General features: G+C 42.8%; 1 protein-coding gene across 1 annotated transcript in view; it reads right to left on the reverse strand.

Moving 5' to 3' along the window:
• The window catches only part of LOC311137018 (receptor-type tyrosine-protein phosphatase beta-like), a gene marked incomplete at its 5' end in the record, with an annotated part of 14318 nt that extends 7051 nt beyond the window's left edge, over positions 1–7267 (reverse strand). The window contains 2 exons of the mRNA XM_084171341.1: positions 1799–2463; positions 7182–7267. Coding sequence (XP_084027467.1) covers positions 1799–2463; positions 7182–7267 — 751 coding nt within the window. The remainder of the gene's footprint in view (positions 1–1798; positions 2464–7181) is intronic.
• Positions 7268–17613: the final 10346 nt, after the last annotated feature.

Genomic DNA, 17613 nt, shown 5'->3' on the forward strand with positions numbered 1-17613 from the left:
TCCCAATACATCAAATATTACTGCAAAATTGTAAACTGATACATATGCAAAATTCTAAATGTTGTAACACAATTATGTATCAACTTTTGTGCTTTTATCCTTTGGGAATAAAACACCAACAGAGAGATAACCAACAGGAGCCCTCAGAGATTCAAAGATGTATGCAATAAATTATATAACTTAGGCTGTCATAATGTGATATCATATGTATTATATCTATTCAATGATAACGAGTTTCTGCCATCAGAAGAGTCATTCACCTTATCTTCTGAAGGGGTTATGATAATCTTTTACGAAATATAATAAATAGAATGCCATGTTCCACAATATAAATATAATAAATAAACAGAAAAACATATACAGTCTGATACTGGGAAAAATATTTATAATGTCTGATATTGGTAGCACGGTTAAGATAAATTAAAGTCAATTTAACAGTTTAATAGACTTTTAGAATAGGATATTATTGATTAGGTTAAAATAGATTAGAATAGAATAGAAACGAATTTTGGTTTGAAACGCTTACCTGTTTGCACTGATACGTTGCCCCTCTCTCCATCATTCTTCGATATAACTTCGAATTGGTGTAATGTCCCAGGTTCCAAATCCCTTATATCGCAGATATACACGTTACTGTCCTCCCCATATTGATCACAATCCGTTATACCGGACAGACCATTCTCATAAAACACGGTGAAGTTACACGCTTCTCCTTTAGTTATTAATTTCAGTGCAATAGAATCCGTATTGGCGCTGATTTCAGTCAGGTTAAATGAACACTTCACTGCTTCAGTGGTCTCGACCTGAAAGGAACAAAAAGAGGCAACAGGTAGGCTACAGGTGGAAACGAATTTACCATTTTAAATTGACTTTATCCATGACTCACCTCAACACAACTCCACCATAAACAAAGTATCAAAATAACAGTCGAACATCTGAACATTGCGGACGCTGATTTAGATCTGTTTGGTCAATAAATAATAGAAAACATATCAAATATATTCCAACATTGGTTGTCATAATCGGTCCATAAAATAACAATGAATATTTATATTCAGAATTTCACAATGGCATGTTGGATGCGTTACAGTAGTGGCACGCGCCTGACGACGCGTGGCATCTCTTTCGACGACGCCCAGTCTCTTCCCATGCTACCATCTCGTCCCTTTCAATCTCCAGGCTAAATACGTTTCCTACACCATTCCTCAATGCTCAGGCTGCACCATCACCGGCGTCAGGTAAACAGAGTGAACTGCTCAGGAAATGTATTCCATATCAAGCATCCACTTTAGCCCTCTGTCTATGAGCTGTCTATAAACTCCTACAGTAGCCTAAGTTCTTATCAAATAGTCTACTGTATTTCTCACAGCCCTAACTTTCACTTGAGTCTGGACAACAGCACCTTGAGCAGACTCCCCTCCTCTTGCCCCACCGCACCCTTCTTTCCTTCCTGGCTGCCTTGGACTTTCTCTGTCTGAAGACCTTATGGTCCACCTAAACTAACATCCATAGGATACAGTTGGCTAAAAGTTGGCATGGCATGGGTGTAATTCATTGCCTACTTTTGTGTTTGTAGAATGTTCTCTCTTGAAATACTTTTTGAATATGGCTATATTCTATATTACTGTTAACAATTACCATAGCCCTTCTTTCAGAAGATTTGTTCAAAGCTTCACAGCCTTTTAATGTCCCCTGTCCAAATCTGTATGCAAATATGATCTTGAGCATTCTTTATGGAATTTCACAAATTCTAAATCAATTTAAACATTCATTTCAAGTGACTGTCATCATCACTCACCTGTGGGGTGGTGGTCAACTCTGTGGTTGTAGTCGGTACTGTAGTAGTTGTTGTTGGAGCTGTAGCTGTTGTAGGTGGGGCTGTGGTAGTTGTGGTTGTGGTAGTAGTGGGTGTGGGTGTGGTAGAAGTGGGTGTGGAAGTTATGGGTGTGGTTATAGTAGTTGTGGGTGTGGTTATAGTAGTTGTGGGTGTGGTTGTGGTAGTTGTGGGTGTGGTTTTGGTAGTTGTGAGTGGAGCTATGGTTGTAGTGGTTGTGGGTGTGGTTGTTGTAGTTGTGGTTGTGGTAGTAGTGGGTGTGGTTGTGGTAGAAGTGGGTGTGGAAGTTATGGGTGTGGTTTTGGTAGTTGTGGGTGTGGTTATAGTAGTTGTGGGTGTGGTTGTGGTAGTTGTGGGTGTGGTTTTGGTAGTTGTGAGTGGAGCTATGGTTGTAGTGGTTGTGGATGTGGTTGTAGTAGTTGTGGATGTGGTTGTGGTAGTTGTGGGTGTGGTTGTGGTAGTTGTGGGTGTGGTTGTGGTAGTTGTGGTTGCGGTAGTTGTAGGCAAAATCTTGGTAGTTGTGGGCAGGTTTGTTGTAGTTGTGGGAGGGGTGGTAGTGGTCGTGGGTTGGGCTGTTGTAGATGTGATTGGATGGGTTGTGGGTGGAGTTGAAGAGGTAGTGGGTGGGGCTGTGGAGGTTGTGGGTGGGGCTATTTTCTTTTTGGGTTTAGCTGTAGTCTTTACTGTTGAAGATATTGTGGGAGGAGTTGAAGTTATTGTGAGTGAGGCTGTGGCGGTTGTGGTTGGGGCTACTTTCATTTTGGGATTTGCTGTAGTCATAGTTGTTTGGGCGACAATAGGAGTAGTAGGGGCAGCGGTTGTTGTAGTCTGCATTGTTGTGGTTTTGGGTGTAGATGGAACAGTCTTTCTGGGGGGTAATTTCCTAGTTGTGGACAATGCTGTGGTACCGATAAGTATGGTGGTAGCAGCAGAATTAGTGGTGGAATCAGGGGTTGGGGTAGATAAAGCAACAGAAGTTGTGACTTTAGCATCAGCGGTAACGTCTACGGATGCAGAAGTGGATTTTGAATCTGTCTTAGCACTTGAGTTGGGCACTGAGGAAATTGTAGAGGAAACCACAGTAGTGGTAGGGTCAGTTGACACCAGCTTATCTACAATAATGGGGGTGGAACTGGAAGTTGCTTGGTTTACTGATGGAATCTTGGCTTCGTTCCTCGAGTCGAGGAGGGCATTTTCGGTGGCAGCATTCACCGTTTTGTCCATGGCAGAGTCAGTTGTGGACAAAGCAGGAATGGACAAGATAAAATCATGGCTGTCGTTTAGAGCTGCCCCTGATGATGTGATGGCCGTTGAGATGGAACTGGGAATAAGACCCATCGTAGCCATCCATCTCGTCTGAGTCTTGACGATGTCATAAGTGTGCGTTGCCACCATAGACTCATAGGTCACCACACTCTTAGGCGTTGTGATGGGAACTCTTAAAATAGAGATCTGCCGTGGGGTCCTACTATGGGTTCTCATAGTGTTTGATGAAGAGTGAGTGTTTATGGCTGTTATAGGGGCCGTTCTGATGGCGTGGACAGTGCTGGTGTATGCCACAGGTTTGTGTGTTGATGAATACATTCTGGTGGTTGAGATGGTGGTGGACCCTAGAAGAAAGAAGGGTTATTGTGACTAGAGGTATACACAGATGGTTGTAAAAATATCAGCAAATAGCATTGAAATAAATTCAAGATACTGTATGGATTGCATAAGTAATAACTCTAACCCAGCCCAGGTGTTCTTAAAAAAAAAAAAAAAAATAACAAAAAAAATATATTGTAATTATGTAAGTGTTGATTGTCCTATTTGGAACTAATAAATACGTGTAAAAAAAAATATATAATACCCCACACCCGGGCTAAGTTGTGCCAAGAGACCACTATTTTTGGACAAGCTATGTTTTCAAAACTGTAATGTTTACATAAATTCTGATTATTTCCAGGGATACACAACATCCTGAAATATCTGTAGATATCTTTGTTAGAAATAATATTATATTTCCCTTGAAGGAGTGATGCTGAAGGTAAAAAAAAATACTTAACTTACCCCACAGTCCCCTATTGGTTTTATGCATGGTTGTAATAACAGGTGGCCTGAAAAAACTATGTCTAAATAAACATTCAACAATACCAGTTACATTGTGGCATGTATTTTACATCAAACGTGACATTGAGAGACTCTCAAATGTCACCCGAATGGCCATAATTTCACAGGAAGAACACTGACGTTCTTCCTGACTGAGTGAGTGGGCTGATAGAACTTGACAACCATGTGCAGGGAAGTCAGTATCAAGAGTGTCATCCTCTGCCTTTCCTCACACACTCACACCAGAACAATGTCAGACAGGTCCAAAATGGTGTGGAGTAATATGGAGTAATTTAGCTACAGATTTGGTCTGTGTGATTATTCTGCTTTGCCTGGTTTAAAATGACCATCAGTTACATTACTGTAAAGAAAAACTAGGTCATTTAAGTCATAATGGGTTTGTTGGGAACATAGAGATTGGATACTATTCTGTAGTTGGGCCTTATCATTTTACAAGATTTTGTTTTCTTATCAAACTTCAGAGGAGGAAATATTAAATAGCCATAAAGTTCAAGGCTACTAATATTAATAATGTATGTAAGGTAGTTGACTGCACAGAAATAACTGTGACTATGAGGGTATTATTATTTGATCCTGCAAAGTTTCAAATAGCCTAAATAAATACAAAAATAATTCGCTGAATGCAAACGAAGGGGTAGCCCAAGCCCAAAGCCATATACACAAATATATTTAAATACTGTAGGCCTATATGACTGGTAAACCTAATTTCATCAGTAGAATGTGGCTAAACACAGAGGGCATAGCCCAGTAATTCCTCAATAGACCACTCACCTTTACGCGCGCATAAATGTGTCATCACCTGGCTCCCTCCTGAGTCGACTTCTTCGTGCTTTGTCCAGTTAGAATAACTCTGATCTCCTCTAATTACAACGCGTATACCTTGTTTCTTCAGGTACATGGGCTTCTTCGCTAACCCGAAAGTACCCAGTTTGTCGTAACATTTCCAGGCAGGTGCGCTGTCACAGTTGCTGATAGAGGCCAGGCGCGCGTGCCGAGGTATTGCACTGCTCGTGTTGGCCCAGAGACACTTGGATGATTGTGTGTGATGCAACTTCATATCGTTCGTCCATTCCCATTGTTGATAGGGACTGGTGACATTGCATTTTCCGAGGATGACAGTCGTTTTGTGTGTAGACAGGCACAATTTCTTTGGTGTGTGCACAATAAGGAAACCGTCTAAATGGAAGATACAAAGGGAAGGTGAATGAATGGTGGGGAGACTAACAATCATTGAAAGACTGAAGAACTAATGTTCCAAAAACGAGTTAAGAGCCAAATTATTATTATTATTAAAGCAGTTTAGTGATGTCATTTTAAAAATGCATAAAGCCAAATATTTCTTAAATAGCTACGGGCAAAAAAAAAAGGCTACATGTTTACACTAGGCATTTTCTTTGGTTGTTACTAAATAAAACAGGTGAAAGTAATTTGTTAACGTAATTTGTTATTAATGAACAATCCACATCTCAAACCTACTGAGTTAATTTATTTTAATGTTATTTATTTTATTAAGCTACCTGTAAAATAGTATACGATGGTCAATATAAAGTGAAATACATGTTTTCTTTGCCAAAGAATGAACCATTTATTATTACAGCGAGATAGACTATTTTGATCATAATATTTTAAATAACCTCAATCAAACATTATTTCACTGACTGACCCTCCCCTGAATAGATAAGGATGAAGAAAAATGTCCGTTGTTGAATATCTTTAGGCCTACGCACAAGAAAGTGGTTGCTACTCTAATAATAAGCAAGTAAATTAACCGACATCATCACATTTTAAAAGATAGTCTACTTACTTGACGAAGAACATCGAAAAAGTATAAATATAAGGAAAAACAAAGTATCCATTTTAGTCTACAACTTGTAATGGTTTGACGCGTCCGCTAGATTCAGATGAGCAGAGGTGAGGCGTCAAAGGGAAGTGGCCTTCTGGGGAGGAAAAAGTCAGTGACCAGCGTTTCCTTCTATTCAATTGTTTCATAGTGAAGTAACCTTCAGCACTAGACATTGACAGGGAAATGCTCTTTAATCGGAAATTCCAAAGAACATCGCAGATGTTCAAGTGTTCAGATAGCAGGCAAACAGATGCAATGAGGGGAGCCAGGTTTATCAAATCAATTCACATTTTATTGGTTGCATAGCCTTCAGAAAGTATTCACACCCCTTGACTTTTTCCACATTTTGTTGTTACAAAGTGGGATTAAAATGGATTTAATTCGATTTTTTTTTTTTGGTCAATAATCTACACAAAATAGTCTGCATTGTCAAAGTGGAAGAAAGATTCTAATGTTTGTAAAAATAAAAAATAAATATGAAAAATAAAACACTAATATATCTTGATGAGATAAGTATTCAACCCTGAGTCAATACATGTTAGAATCACTTTTGGCAGCGATTACAGCTGCAAGTCTCTAAGAGCTTTCCGAACCTGGATTGTGCAACATTTGCCCACTTTTCAGAATTCTTCAAGCTCTGTCAAATTGGTTGTTGATCATTCCTAGACAACCATTTTCAGGTCTTGCCATGTAACTTGGCCACTAAGGAACATTCACTGTCTTCTTGGTAAGCAACTCCAGTGCAGATTGGAGTTGCTTGTGTTTTAGGTTATTGTCCTGCTGAAAGGTGAATTCATCTCCCAGTATATGTTGGAAAGCACTGAACCAGGTTTAACTAGGATTTTGCCTGTGCTTAGCTCCATTACGTTTCTTTTTTATCCTGAAAAACTGTCTTTAGCGATTAAAAGCACACCCATAACATGATGCAGCCACCACTATGCTTGAAAATACGGAGAGTGGTACTCAGTAATGTGTTGTAATTTATTTGCCCCAAACATAACACTTTGTATTCAGGACCAAAAGTTAATTGCTTTGCCACATTTTTTGCATTATTACTTTAGTGCCTTGTTGCAAACAGGATGCATGTTTTGAAATATTTTTATTCTATACAGGTTTCCTTCTTTTCACTCTGTCTCCCGAGTGGTGCAGTGGTCTAAGGCACTGCATCGCAGTGCTAGCTGTGCCACTAGAGATCCTTGTTCGAATCCAGGCTCTGTCGTAGCCGGCCACGACCGGGAGACCCATGGGGCGGTGCACAATTGGCACAGCGTTGTCCAGGGTAGGGGAGGGAATGGCCGGCAGGGATGTAGCTCAGTTGGTAGAGCATGGCGTTTGAGTTCTGGGCATATTCTGCCCAGGAAAGGAACTGGGCCCACCCTCTCTGCCGGTCCTGACTCTTTAGGAACCTCCACAGCTCCTGGTTGGTCCTCTTCACTCCTGTACACAAAGTAATCCTCTGCCTTCCGTGGCTCCAATGTCATGACTCCACCATCTCCTGGTCGAGGATGAAAATCACCGCCTGGGCACCCGGATGTCGGAAGGTTCCACGTCGGTTGAGAGTCCTGTGAGTGCCCTCCAGCCCATCATTCCATCCTCCCATATCGTTGGCCCCATGTTTTGTGACATAGATGTGGACATCCGCCAGGCTCTAGAGAGGGAACCCGCGCCTGCTACCTGCCCTCCTGAGCGCATCTACATCCCCTCTGAGGTGAGGGATCGGCTGTTGACCTGGGCGCACACATCCCTCGCCGCTGGACACCCAGGTGCAGTGCCTTAGACCACTGCACCACTCGGGAGACAAAGTGAAAAGAAGGAAGCCTGTATAGAATAAAAATATTTCAAAACATGCATCCTGTTTGCAACAAGGCACTAAAGTAATACTGCAAAAAAATTGGCAAAGCAATTAGATGGATTGAATAGTGCGGGTGATACCTTGGCACAGGACGTCGCCCGCTATGTCAATTCATGCTCCGTATGTGTCCAAACAAAATCTCCCCGGCACACTCAAGCAGGGAAACTCCTCCCCTTTCCTGTGCCTCAGTGGCCTTGGTCCCATCTGTCCATAGATTTTTTGTTACTGATCTCCCTCCATCTGATGGTTTCACCACTATTATGGTTGTTATGGACAGATTCTCTAAATCCTGCCATTTTATCCACCTCTCTGGTCTCCCTACCACTCTTCAGGTCGCTGAGGTACTGTTCCAGCAGGTCTTCCGGCACTATGGCCTTCCAGAGGACATCATCTCTGACCGTAGCCCCCAGTTCACGTCACAGGTAGGGAGAGCCTTCATAGCCCCACCATCTCCTGTTGGGGGTCACGGTCAGCCTCACATCCGGGTACCGGCCTCAGCCAATGATATGGGAGGATGGAATGATGGGCTGGAGGGCACTCACAGGACTCTCAACCAACGTGGAACCTTCCGACATCCGGGTGCCCAGGCGGTGATGGTGGGGTCATGACATTGGAGCCACGGAAGGCAGAGGATTACTTTGTGTACAGGAGCAGTAATGTTGAGGAAGGGAAGGCTTTCTTGGTACATGGGTCCCACGGTGAGGGTGAGTAGTACTGTGATGTGCGTGATAGTGGCGGATCCCAATGGTTGTTTATCCAGGGCTTGGACTGGAAAAGGAGAGTGATGTTCAGGGAGGAGACGAGGGCCTGGTCGATAAAATTCCCCGCGGCACCAGAGTCCACTAGAGCTGTATTGACAACACCTGAGTGACAGCTAGCAAGTGAAATGGAAACAAGGAAGTGTTTGGCGGAAAATGATGATGAAGGAATAGTCATGCCTACCCTGGAAGAAAGATGATCATGGGGCCGTCCCTCTGCCCCAGTGGACTTCAGGTTGGGACGCACGGGACACCGCTGGAGCCGGTGCCCCTCCTGGCCGCAATAGGGACACAGACCCAGCTGTCTCCAGCGATGTCGCTGACCCTTATCTCCATGGGTTCAGGCTCTGCCCCAGGACAGCCAAAGGAGGAGGGCGAGGGGTGAGGGGAGCGCCTGCTCTCCCGAAGAAGGTTGTCCAGACGGATGGCCATCACGATGAGCGCGTCCAGGGAAAGGTTCTCTCTCGGCACTCCAACTCCGTCTGGACCTCCTCACGCAGCCCTTTTCGGAATAGGGTGTGGAGCGCCGGCACATTCCCTCCACTGGAGGCTGCCGAGGTCTAGAAGGTGAGGGCGTACTCTGCAGTGGTCTGGGCACCCTGCCGGAGTTGGAGTAGTTGCTCACCTCCCTATCTGCCATCCGGTGAATGGTCAAAGACCGCCCTAAACAGAGCCATGAACCCCTCGCAGGAAACCAGCTCTTCCTCTCCTCTCTCCCAGAAGGCCATAGCCCACTCCAACGCCCACCAGGTCAGCAGGGAAATTACCGATGCAACCTCTCGGTGGTGGGGGCTGCCGACTGATGAGAAAAATAGAGGGAGCACTGGAGTAGGAAGCCACAGCATTTGGATGGAGTCCCATCATAATTGTCCGGGAGGGACAGTTGGGCATCGCTGACCTGAGCGGACTGCTGCGTAGGCTGGGGGACTGGTCTTGGGGGAGAAGGGCCTTGGTCAGGGAGGTGACCAAGAACCCGATGGTCACTCTGATAGAGCTCCAGAGTTCCTCTGTGGATATGTGAGAACCTTCCAGAAGGACAACCATCTCTGCAGCACTGCACCAATCGGGCCTTTATGGTAGAGTGGCCAGACGGAAGCCACTCCTCAGTAAAAGGCACATGACAACCCGCTTGGAGTTTGCCAAAAGTCACCTAATGAACTCTAAGACCATGAGAAACAAGATTCTCTGGTCTGACGAAACCAAGATTGAACTCTTTGGCCTGAATGCCAAGCGTCACATCTGGAGGAAACCTGGCACCATCCCTATGGTGAAGCATGGGGGTGGCAGCATCATGCTGTGTGGATGTTTTTCAGCGGCAGGGACTGGGAGACTAGTCAGGATCAAGGGAAAGGTGAACAGAGCAAAGTACAGAGAGATCCTTGATGAAAAGCTGCTCCAGAGCACTCAGTACCTCAGACTGGGGCGAATGTTCACCTTCCAACAGGACAACGACCCTAAGCACACAGCCAAGACAACGCAGGAGTGGCTTCGGGACAAGTCTCTGAATGTCCTTGAGTGGCCCAGCCAGAGCCCGGACTTGAACCCAATCGAACATCTCTGGAGAGACCTGAAAATAGCTGTGTAGCGACGCTTCCCATCCAACCTGACAGAGCTTGAGAGGATCTGCAGAGAAGAATGGGAGAAACTCCCCAAATACAGGTGTGCCAAGCTTGTAGCGTCATACCCAAGAAGACACAAGGCTGTTATCGCTGCCAAAGGTGTTTCAACAAAGTACTGAGTAATATCTCTGAATACTTATGTAAATGTGATATTTCAGGGTTTTTTATATACATTTGCAAACATTTCTAAAAACCTGTTTTTGTTTTGTCATTACGGGGTATTGTGTTTAGATTGATGAGGGGGGAATAATAAAAAATAAAATCAATTTTAGAATAAGGCTGTAACGTAACAAAATGTGGAAAAAGTCCAGGGGTCTGAATACTTTCCAAATGCACTGTATATATACACTGGGTATTCCAAACATTAGGAACACCTTCCTAATATTGAGTTGCACCCCCACTTTTTTTTAACCTTAGAACAGCCTCAATTCTACGGGGATGCTGGCCTCCAATGTTTCCCAGAGTTGTGTCAGGTTGGCTGGATGTGGAGGCCAGGTCATCTGATTCAGCACTCCATTACAAACCTACCCTTTGGAATCACTTCGATAGCAACAGTGAATGTCCTTAGTTATTAAGTGGAGATCTCTCAATAATCATTCTCACAATAGCACATTGGTAGTAGTCAGTGACAAATATCAACGCTAAGCAGGGCTGGGCTTGGTTAAAACCCTGGATGGGACAAATTGGAATTAAAGCCAGATTAAGTTAATGGCACAGAAGATACATCTCCTTCAAATGTTGATATTAGGTTGTGTTGACAACCAAACACAATTCAATATCACTTTTGCAATACAGTAAATAGCCCTTTAACTTGTCGAAAAGTTAACAAAATAATGATATGCTGGGATTCACATCTCCAACTAAACCACAAATTAAAGTTAAAGAATAGAATTAAGCCAGTGGCTCAGATGAAACTATCCAAGCATTAGATCTCTTTTAAATGTTGCTATTTGGTTGTGTCAGGTTGGCTGGCGTCCACAATCACCCAACCTCAACCCAATTGAGATGGTTTTGGATGAGTTGGACCGCAGAGTGAAGGAAAAGCAGACAACAAGTGCTCAGCATATGTGGGAACTCCTTCAAGACTGTTGGGAAAGCATTCCAGGTGACTACCTCATGCGACTGCACTTGAAGAAACTTTCAAAGTTCTTGAAATGTTCCGTATGTCTTAAAGTAATGATGGACTGTTGTTTCTCTTTGCTTATTTGAGTTGTTCTTGCCATAATATGGACTTGGTATTTTACCAAATAGGGCTATCTTCTGTATACCTACCTTGTCACAACACAACTGATTGGCTCAAACGCATTAAGAATGGAAGAAATTCCACAAATTCACTTTTAAGAAGGCCATAAACCAGATGGGATGGTTAACTTTTAACAAGGCACACCTGTTAATTGAAATGCATTCCAGGTGACTACCTCATGAAGCTGGTTGAGAGAATGCCAAGAGTGTGCAAAGCCGTCATCAAGGCAAAGGGTGGCTATTTGAAGAATCTTAAATATAAAATATATTTGGATTTGTTTAACACTTTTTTTGGTTACTACATGATTCCATATGTGTTATTTTATAGTTTTGATGTCTTCACTATTATTCTACAATGTAGAAACTAGTAAAAAATAAAGAAAAATAAGTAAACAGGAAAACACTCATCCAGAGGCAGCGCTCCTAGTGGCCGGGGACTTTAATGCAGGGAAACTTAAATCCGTTCTACCTAATTTCTACCAGCATGTTAAAATGTGCAACCAGAGGGAAAAAAACACTCTAGACCACCTTTACACCACACACAGAGATGCATACAAAGCTCTCCCTCGCCCTCCATTTGGCAAATCTTACCATAACTCTATCCTACTGATTCCTGCTTATAAGCAAAAACTAAAGCAGGAAGCATCAGTGACTCGGTTAATAAAAAAGTGGTCAGATGATGCAGATGCTAAGCTACAGGACTGTTTTGCTAGCACAGACTGGAATATGTTCCAGGATTCTTCAGATAGCATTGAGGAGTACACCACATCAGTCACTGGCTTCATCAATAAGCGCATCAATGACGTCGTCCCCACAGTGACCGTACGTACATACCCCAACCAGAAGCCATGGATTACAGGCAACATCCGCACTGAGCTAAAGGGTAGAGCTGCCACTTTCAAGGAGGGGGACTCTAACCTGGACACTTATAAGAAATCCCGCTATGCCCGCTGACGAACCATCAAACAGGCAAAGAGTCAAAACCGGACTATGATTGAATCGTACCGGCTCTGACACTCGTCGGATGTGGCAGGGCTTGAAAACTATTACAGACTGCAAAGGGAAGCACAGCCGCGAGCTGCCCAGTGACACAAGCCTACCAGACGAGCTAAATCACTTCTATGCTCGCTTCGAGGCAAGCAACACTGAAGCATGCATGAGAGCACCAGCTGTTCCGGATGACTATGTGATCACGCTCTCCGTAGCCAATGTGAGTAAGACTTTTAAGCAGGTCAACATTCACAAGGCCGCAGGGCCAGACGGATTACCAGGACGTGTACTCTGAGCATGTGCTGACCAACTTGCAAGTGTCTTCACTGACATTTTCAACATGTCACTGACTGAGTCTGTAATACCAACAAGCAGACCACCATAGTCTCTGTGCCCAAGGACACTGAGATAACCTACCTAAATGACTACCGACCTGTAGCACTCACGTCAGTAGCCATGAAGTGCTTTGAAAGGCTGGTCATGGCTCACATCAACACCATTATCCCAGAAACCCTAGACCGACTCCAATTTGCATACCGCCCCAACAGATCCACAGATGATGCAATCTCTATTGCACTCCACACTGCCCTTTCCCACCTGGAGAAGAGGAACACCTACGTGAGAATGCTGTTCATTGACTACAGCTCAGCGTTCAACACCATAGTGTAGCTCATCACTAAGCTAAGGATCCTGGGACTAAACACCTCCCTCTGCAACTGGATCCTGGACTTCCTGACGGGCCGCCCCCAGGTGGTACGGTACCCCCCTGTATATAGTCTGTTATTTTATTTTACTGCTGCTCTTTAGTTATTTGCTTATATATTTTTTTACTTAACATTAAAAAAGAACAACTTTAAAAAATGCATTGTTGGTTAAGGGCTTGTAAGTAAGCATTTCACTGTAATGTCTAGACCTGTTGTATTCAGCGCATGTGGCAAATAAAATTGGATTTGATTTGATTTAATGCTGCCACCCCCGTGCTTCACGGTTGGGATGGTGTTCTTTGGCCTGCAAGCTACCCCCTTTTTCCTCCAAACATAACAATGGTCATTATGGCCAAACATTTAAATTTTTGTTTCATCAGACCATAGGACATTTCTCCAAAAAGTACGATCTTTGTCCCCATGTGCAGTTGCAAACCGTAGTCTGGCTTTTTTATGGCGGTTTTGGAGCAGTGGCTTCTTCCTTGCTGAGCGGCCTTTCAAGTTATGTCTGTATAGGACTCGTTTTACTGTGGATATAAATACTTTTGTACCCGTTTCCTCCAGCATCTTCACAAGGTCCTTTGATGTTGTTCTGGGATTGATTTGCACTTTTCGCACCGAAGTACGTTCATCTCTAGGAGACAGAACGCGGCTCCTTCCTGAGCGGTATGACGGCTGCGTGGTCCCATAGTGTTTATACTTGCGTACTATTGTTTGTACAGATGAACGTGGTACCTTCAGGCGTTTGAAAATTGCTCCCAAGGATGAACTAGACTTGTGGAGGTCTACAATTGTTTTTCTGAGGTCTTGGCTGATTTCTTTTGATTTTCCCATGATGTCAAGCAAAGAGGCACTAAGTTTGAAGGTAGGCCTTGAAATACATCCACAGGGACACCTCCAATTGAATCAAATGATGTCAATTAGCCTATCAGAAGCTTCTAAAGCCATGACATAATTGCTGGAATTTTCCAAGCTGTTTAAAGGCACAGTCAACTTAATGTATGTAAACTTCTGACCCACTGGAATTGTGGTACTGTGAATAATAAGTGAAATAATCTGTCTGTAAACAATTGTTGGAAAAATTACTTGTGTCATGCACAAAGTAGATGTCCTAACTGACTTGCCAAAAGTATAGTTTGTTAACAAGAAATTTGTGGAGTGGTTGAAAAACAAGTTTTAATGACTCCAACCTAAGTGTATGTAAACTTCGACTTCAACTGTATGTATTGTCTATTTTTAGTTCAATCCTGGGTTGAATTGAAACAATAGCAGTTAACCTCTACGGGATCGGTGTCCCTATACTGGGACGGTTGCTGCACAATATGCGATATGTGACTTAAATGGCATTGTAATCAACGGCAACTTTCCGGGACATAGACATGTCTTATATGGGCAGAAAGCTTAAATTCTTGTTAATCTAACTGCAGTGTCCAATTTACTGTAGCTATTACAGCAAAAAAAAATGTTTTATTACCATAGCATTTTTGTATGTTCTCTATAGTTATATACTTGAAAATGTATAAATTGACCAATTCGGAACATTTGGGGAAACTCCTGGCAGACTTGATACAAAATATTGTGTAGTGATGTAATTCTTCATTGGATCAGTCTGAAACTTTGCACACACAATGCTGCCATCTTGTGGACAACATCTAAATTACACCTACATTCGTACATCACTGTCTGGCTTTTCTCTTGCATTTCAGAGATGATGCAACAAACAAAAAAATAGAAAAACGCATGTTTTTTTGTTTGTATAATTTTTTACCCGATCTAATGTCTTACATTCTCCTACATTAATTTCACATTTCCACAAACTTCAAAGTGTTTTCTTTCAAATGATACCAAGTATACGCATATCCTTGCTTCAATTCCTGAGCTACAGGCAGTTAGATTTTGGTATGTCATTTTAGGCGACAATTGAAAAAAAGGGTCCGATCCTTCAGAGGTTAATGACTTCACAAATGCTATATAGGCCTAAATATTATCATTGATGATATATGACTTATATTTCATTTGCTCTGTTAAACCTACCCTTTGGAATGACTTCGATAGCAACAGTGAATCTATTTAGTTATTAAGTGGAGATTATTCTCACGATAGCACATTCGTAGTAGTCAGTGACAAATATCAAAGATAAGTAGGGCTGGGCTTGGTAAAAACCCTGGATGGGAGACCAAAGGGATAGCTGTAGATAGATCAACTCTCCAGTAGGAGGTGCTGCCCAGCCTATTGTTTTTTTCTGATAGTGGATATAACGTTGAAAATCTGACGTTGTTCCAAAGGTGCAAATTCAACATATTTTATACAAGGTTTGTCGATGTTGGAAATTGGTTACCATGACATAATCCTGTGGTTGAAGTTTCACCCTCAAAACAACAGTTTACATTGATGACTTTAAAAAAAATCCAATGTATTTTCCATGTAGATTCCACATCACAATATGCTGACAAATTACATTGAAACAACGTTGATTCAATCAGTTTGTACCCAGTGAGTCATGGCTTCACAGACATGAATCATGCCAGCCCTGCACACAAACACAAACAAACACATATTACCATTGGCATATGAGCCTCAAAATACAAGGCAGTTGCAACATTGGGTGAGAACACAACACCAAACTACATAAAGAAGATGGAGCCCATGATTTTAGGGCCATAGGAAGGTGTAAGTTAGTAAGTCATATGCTTCCATATTTTGTTTACATGCATGTCACAAAATAATTGATTGTGAATGGGTAATAGTGAACGGAATGGACTGGCTAGTGGTAGAGAGAGAGTGAAAGAGAGAGAGAAACTCAGAAAAGGGCTACAACACTTGTTTGTAGAGCCCCAGAGAATCTCCTGGGTCAGCAGAGTTTTGGGGCCTTCGCTCAGGCTCAGCACTTTTTTCCTGCTCTTATCTCCAGTAGGAGTGGGTCCTAAATCAACCCTCTCTCTCCTGACCTCCCGTCTCGTCCCTTTCCCCTGCGGAACACTCTACCCCCTCCCTGACATCCTGTGCTAGTCAGGGGAGAGTGGAGGGGAGGAGGAGAAGGATGAGGGGGAGCGCTCTCTCTGAGCAGGACATTTCCTCCACCCTTCATCCACATCCTCCTGTCAGCCTCCACCCACCGTACTTTCAACCTTCACATGTCATTGACACATGAAGCACTAACCTGTCCTGGACCTTCACTCATTGGCACAGCAACAACTGTTGTTAGAAAGCCCACAGTTGTTGAGTTTTTTGTATCCAATTTTAAGAGAACTTATAAGTGAATAGTTAGTCTGTTTGCAGGTATGCATGCAGCTCAGTTTAGTCCAGTGTTTCCCAACCCTGGTCCTCGAGTACCCCCAACAGTATACATTTTCGTTGTAGCCCTGGACAAACATTTTGAAAAACATAAACATTTTGAAAAACATAATTCCACTTTCACATTATGGGGTATTGTGTGTAGGCCAGTGACAAAAAAACTCAATTTAATCCATTTGAAATTCAATCTGTAGCACAATAAAATGAGGAACAAGTCAAGGGGTGTGAATCAGGGCATAACATTTACTTTTTGGTCCACGAGCCACTGCTAGTCAGGGGGCGAAGGGGAGGAGGAAAAGGATGAGGAGGGGGAGAGCTCTCTCTCGCTCTCTCTCTCTGAGCAGGACATCTAATTAGAAGAGAACGTATAAGTGAACAGTTACGTCTGTGAGAGTTTGTTGCCACTGCTACAGTAAATGAATATAGGGGAAACATTGATAATGCTCTTAAATATCTGAACTGAACAGCAACAACCCACAGACACCCAGCACTGCAGTGGTGACTTCTGCATTGATATTGTCTTCTAGCCTGGCTGACGCAACCCACGTGACCCACAGCGCAGGGAGAGCTGTGACACACTGGTCTGGAAAGGAGGCCGTTTGTTAATGCAATATTCACTCAGAAATTGAGAGACGGGTTTGATTGGTTCTCTCAAATGTTTTTTTTCCTCAGGGTTGAGACCTCTCGTTGTTTGAATTTGAAAGTCTAACCATTGTAATGGAAGGGGGCAGCACTCATGGGCTGTGTGTGGGTTGAGTGAGAAAGACACAGAGGAGAACCAACAGGTAAAAGCACAACCCCCTTCATTATCAACGCATTGTGCCGACAACATCAAAGAGACATTCCAGACGCTTTCACACAATAAAAAAAGAAAGAAACTTAGGCTGTCACTCCACTACAACAACCTTCACAAACCAACAACACAACAGAAACAGCATTCAAAGAGACCTTCTGGCTGTTGTACACAAAGAAAGCTTCTATTGTTTCAGAGAACTATGGTCGGTCGTAATTTAAAACTGAAAATCTTTACCATTACCATCTCACTCACACATTTTCTGTCTGTCTGTCTGTCTGTCTGTCTGTGATTTTGTCAGCTACAGTGCATTCGGAAAGTATTCAGACCCCTTGACGTTTTCCACATTTTGTTACGTTACAGCCTTATTCTAAAATTGATTTTTTTCTTCTTCTCATAAATCTCCACACTATACACCATAATGACAAAGCAAAAACAGGTTTTTAGAAATGTTTGCAAATAAAAAAATAAAAACTTGTAAATGTAAATATTACATTACATATAGTATTCAGACCCTTTACTCAGTACTTTGTTGAAGCACCTTTGGCAGCAATTACAGCCTTGAGTCTTCTTGG

This window comes from Coregonus lavaretus, assembly GCF_964263955.1.
Source record: "Coregonus lavaretus genome assembly, chromosome: 11".
NCBI lineage: Eukaryota > Metazoa > Chordata > Actinopteri > Salmoniformes > Salmonidae > Coregonus > Coregonus lavaretus.